The following is a 4,533-nucleotide window of genomic DNA, read 5'->3' as shown; positions in this document are numbered from 1 at the left end:
TCCCACCATCCAGAGTCTTGATTTTCTTTATTTAGTTATGCCAGTCTTGGGGTTTGAACTCAGGGTCTGAGCTGTGTCCCTGAGCTCAAACTTAGTGCTCTATCATTTGGGCCACAGCTCCACTTCCGGCTTTTTTGTATGATTAGTTAGAGATAACAATCTCACGGCTATTTCTGCCTGGGCTGTCTTTGAACCGGGATCCTCAGAACTCAGCCTTCCGAGCAGCTAGGATTACAGGTATGAGCCACCGGTGGCCGGCTCAATTTTCTTTTCTGTAAGAAAAGTTTCCGCCCTTTTCCTTCTCATTTCTGAGCAGTCAATCAGCAATTATGATCTTAGTACTCAAAGCCACGCAGACGAAATGGCTGGCTGTGCTAGGGAGGCCCCTCTCCGGGGAGAGCTGGGGAGCTGAGGGGCGGGGTCCACCGAAGGGATTCCAGGGCCCAGGCAGAGGACCACGAAGAAATCTCGGAAAGTCGGGAGATGGACCCCAAAGCCATCGGGGAGCGTCACCGAGGGTTCCGAGAGAACCGAGCATCGCCGAGAGCTTAGGGAGCCGCAGGGAGCACCGAGGCGCCAAGGGCGCCAACGAGGAGCGAACACCCCCCCCCAGGCGGAACCACTCGTTCCGGGCGGAAGTTTCCGGGGGGAACGGAAAGTATTGGGTAGCGTGAGCGATCTGCGGGCTTCCGGGGCGGGCGGAAGCCGGCGTCGCTGTGGTTCCGTCATGGCCGAGGCGGCTGAGGAGCCCTCGCTGGAGGCCACGGCGCTGGCGGCGGCCCGGGAGCGGAGCAGCCGCTTCCTGAGCCGCCTGGAGCTGGTGAAGCAGGGCGCCGAGGCTCGCGTGTTCCGCGGCCGCTTCCAGGGCCGCGCGGCCGTGGTGAAGCACCGCTTCCCCAAGGGCTACCGGCACCCGGCGCTGGAGGCGCGGCTCGGCCGGCGGAGGACGGTGCAGGAGGCCCGCGCGCTGCTGCGCTGCCGCCGCGCGGGTGAGGAGGCCGGGCGGCCGGGCGGGTGAGGAGGCCGGGCGCGCGGGTGGGCGCAGGGGAGAGCAGGCCCGGCCGGCCGGCGCGGGGCCCCGCGCCGCCTCGCAGGGACGGCCACCCACCCTTTCGCTGCTCCCGGTTCCGGCGCCCCGAACGACATCGCCTGGTCCCGTGCGGGGCCTATCTGCTCGACGTCCCCGCGCTGCCTCTTGTCGCCCCACGTCGAAGATGTCAGTTCGCTTCTCAGCCTCAGTGTCCCCTACTTCGTGTCACGTTCCATCTTCCCATCCCCGTCTCACTCGTCTTAAGGAGCACATGTTACTGCTGTAGTACTAGCCACGGGAGGCAGGGTCGTGTGCGTTCGAGTGCTTGTCTCCGTTGTTCTTAATATGTAGGCTTTGAACACGCGATTTATAACCGTCCCCCCTCCCCACCCCCCGCCTCAGTTTCTTCCTCAGTAACGAGAAGTTGGAATATGAGCATCTCTGTCGTAGGTGGACCTGCCATCTAGCACTCAGTAAATGTCAGATTTTGTTGAATCAATTACTTTTTTTTTTTTTGCATTAAAATTTCATTGGCTAGACACTGTGCTGTAGGCTCATGCCTGAAATCCCAGCTACTCAGGAGGCTGAGATCTGAGGATCACAGCTTAGAGAGGAAAGTTCTTGAGACTCTCCGATTGAGCATCCAAAAAAAAAGCTAGAAGTGGAGGTGGAGCTCAAGTGATAGAGTCTGATCTTGAGCAAAAAAGCTAAGTGCCCAGGCCCTAAGTTCAGGGCCTAATACCACCACTAGATAAAAATAAAAGCAAAACACCACCAAAACCACCATTGTACACCTCCAACAGCCTTGTTCCCAGATAAGAAACTGAGGCTTGGTGAGGAGAAATAACTTGCCCAAGCTCCTAAAGGCCTGTCCCAGTGACTCAGAAGTATAGACTTCCCCTTACATTTCTTGCCGGGTTTTTAATGCACTTACTGTATGCCAGGACAGTGTGAAGTGCTAGAAGATCTGGGGTGAGTTCAGTAGTAAACAAGCAGGGATTCAGTGAAGGTCTAATGGATTTCTTTGTGTGTTCATATGGTTTTCCTTCCACTATGAAAAAAAATCACTTAAACATGGATAGGGGCTTGTGTACTGCCCTGTTCCCACTCACATTTCTGTCTCCAGTTTCTACCAAGTGTCCCATGCATGGTTGACAGTAGAGGCATTGACTTAGTGGAGTGTTGTTCTCATGTTATCATAGCAGAAATGGAGGCCTGGAGATGTTAAGGGAATGCTCAGGAAGGGGATATGGGATTTGAACCTGTCATTTTCTGATATGAAGCAGAATCTCTACCACACACCCCACTTAGCCTCCCGTTTGGGACCTTGTCAGGGGGAGGCTGTCCTTCAGGGCTTAAGCACAGGAAACTTGCAGAGCAGTTGTGCTGTTTTCCTAGATCTTCTGAAATAATTAGATGTACACGGAAAAGCTGACACAGTCTTTGAAAATTAGGCCTACTTGTAAGAAGAAGGAGTTGAAGACACTAACTGCTCATGTATTGCTTGCAGGGATATCTGCCCCCATTGTCTTTTTTGTGGACTATGCTTCTAATTGCTTATATATGGAGGAGATCGAAGGTTCAGTGACTGTTCGAGATTATATTCAATCCACTATGGAGACTGAAAAAGCTCCCCAAAGCCTGTTTGCCCTAGCCAGGAAAATCGGGCAAGTTTTGGCTCGAATGCACGACGAAGACCTCATCCATGGCGATCTCACCACCTCCAACATGCTCCTGAAGCCGCCCCTGGAAAAGCTGGACCTGGTGCTCATTGACTTTGGGCTGAGTTTCGTCTCGGGCCTTCCCGAGGATAAGGGAGTAGACCTCTATGTCCTCGAGAAAGCCTTCCTCAGCACCCACCCCAACACCGAGCCTGTGTTCCAGGCCTTTCTGAAGAGCTACTCTACCTCATCCAAAAAGTCCAGACCTGTCCTGAAGAAATTAGATGAAGTGCGCCTGAGAGGAAGAAAGAGGTCCATGGTGGGGTAAAGGATTATGTGAGACCTCATCCACCTCCTGGCTCTTCAGTCAGTGAGGAAACACTGTGGAGAGACGGATGTGAATAAAGGTGTCGGGACATCTGATGTGCTTTGTGATCGTGCTGCTAAGTGTCATTGTCATCAGCGGGTACCCCGACAACCTAGAATGGCTTTCTTTTTCTCACATTGTCACTTGAGCCACATAGTGAGACAAAGACAATCTGAACTGGGGACAGTTTGTTTTCATCAGCAGAGAGTATATTTGGTAAATCTGGTTTATTTTATTTTTATTTATTTTTTGTTGTCATGAGGCTTGAACTCTGGGCCTGGGCGCTGTTCCTCAGCTCTTTAGCTCAAGGCTAATGCTCTACCACTTGAACCACAGCACCGCTTCCACCTTTTTCTGTTTATGGGGTGCTGAAGAATTGAACCCCGGGCTTCATGCATGCGAGGCAAGCACTCTACCACTGAGCCACCTTCCCAGCCCTGGTAAAGGCTGGTTTAAAGAACAGATGTAAAGTATTAGTAGCTAACTTTAAACCTTGCTGGCAGCTCCTCACCCTCAAGGAGGTGTGTGGCTGAGACCCTTTCCTCCCCAAGGTGAGGATAAATACATATAGGCCAGCAGCAATTCTTCCATACCTCAGGGTCTTTTGCAGGGCTGGGGAGGCTGTGTGGTTCTACCTACCTCAGCCCGCAGTTGGCACAGTGAAAACTCAGCTGCTTCCTGTGAAGCCTCCAGGTGAGGGTCATGGTGGAAACAGTACCGAACGGGTGTGTCACTAGCCTCCATTGGTGTCAGCGGTATTCACATTCAAGGTTCTAGTAAATACTGAGTGGTTACCATGTTCTCTGCATGCATGCATGAACCCATCTAGTGGAGGAAACTGCTGAGGGACAGAAATTGTCCTACCCAGAGTCACTGTGTGGCAGAGCCAGGAAGTGTAGTGTGACACTGAGACACGTCCAACAGTAAAAAGGACACTGGCCAGTATTTCCTGGAATATAAGAGTGCTCTTGTGGCCTGTCCAAGGGGCCAAGAGAAGTGGTACTTTTAAGGCCTGGAGCAGTGGGTATGTTGTGAGCTGGCCTGCCTACACAGACACAGGATTGGGGTGGGGAGGGTCAGGTGAAGGCATGTGGAGTATAATGATATAACCAGAAAAGTAACCCTAACCCTGATTCTGGTTTCTGTAGAACTAGTTAACAAAAACAGCACGTAGGCTGCTCCCTTAGATCCGCTTCTTAGGCCAGTGCCCCTGCAGGACAGCTGATTGCCAGACCTGGTAGGGAAGGAAGCCTGTGTTTCCTGACCAGCCTTATGGGAGCTAGAAGTCTTCCTTTCTGTGGCTCTCATTTGCCACCAGAGGTCGCAAGTTACTGCCATTCCCTACAGACAGTAAAGAGGTTAAAGAGAGCTATCCTTTCCCTCTTTCCTCTTCTGGCCACTCTTCCTCCTATCTTCTTCCCTCCTCTACTTCCCAACTCCCTGTTTCCCTTCCTTTCCTCCCTTGAATTTGCTCA

General features: G+C 52.5%; 1 protein-coding gene across 1 annotated transcript; it reads left to right on the top strand.

Moving 5' to 3' along the window:
* The first annotated feature begins 446 nt into the window (after positions 1-446).
* Tp53rk (TP53 regulating kinase) lies at positions 447-3,114 on the top strand. Its single transcript, XM_069989911.1, has 2 exons — positions 447-989; positions 2,541-3,114. Exons 1-2 carry the CDS (start codon positions 728-730, stop codon positions 3,017-3,019), a joined length of 741 nt encoding a protein of 246 aa, XP_069846012.1. The 5' UTR covers positions 447-727; the 3' UTR covers positions 3,020-3,114.
* The last annotated feature ends 1,419 nt before the right edge of the window (positions 3,115-4,533 follow it).

Source organism: Dipodomys merriami, unplaced genomic scaffold (assembly GCF_024711535.1).
Source record: "Dipodomys merriami isolate MVZ:Mamm:240054 unplaced genomic scaffold, mDipMer1.0.p SCAF_39, whole genome shotgun sequence".
NCBI classification, from domain to species: domain Eukaryota; kingdom Metazoa; phylum Chordata; class Mammalia; order Rodentia; family Heteromyidae; genus Dipodomys; species Dipodomys merriami.
This window is presented reverse-complemented; position numbering and strand designations above follow the sequence as displayed.

Bases quoted from the DNA above. Each gene is read 5' to 3' on its own strand.
- Tp53rk (XM_069989911.1), top strand. From the start codon at position 728: ATGGCCGAGGCGGCTGAGGAGCCCTCGCTGGAGGCCACGGCGCTGGCG. The intron at 990-2,540 runs GTGAGGAGGCCG...TATTGCTTGCAG, and splicing joins GCTGCGCTGCCGCCGCGCGG to GGATATCTGCCCCCATTGTC.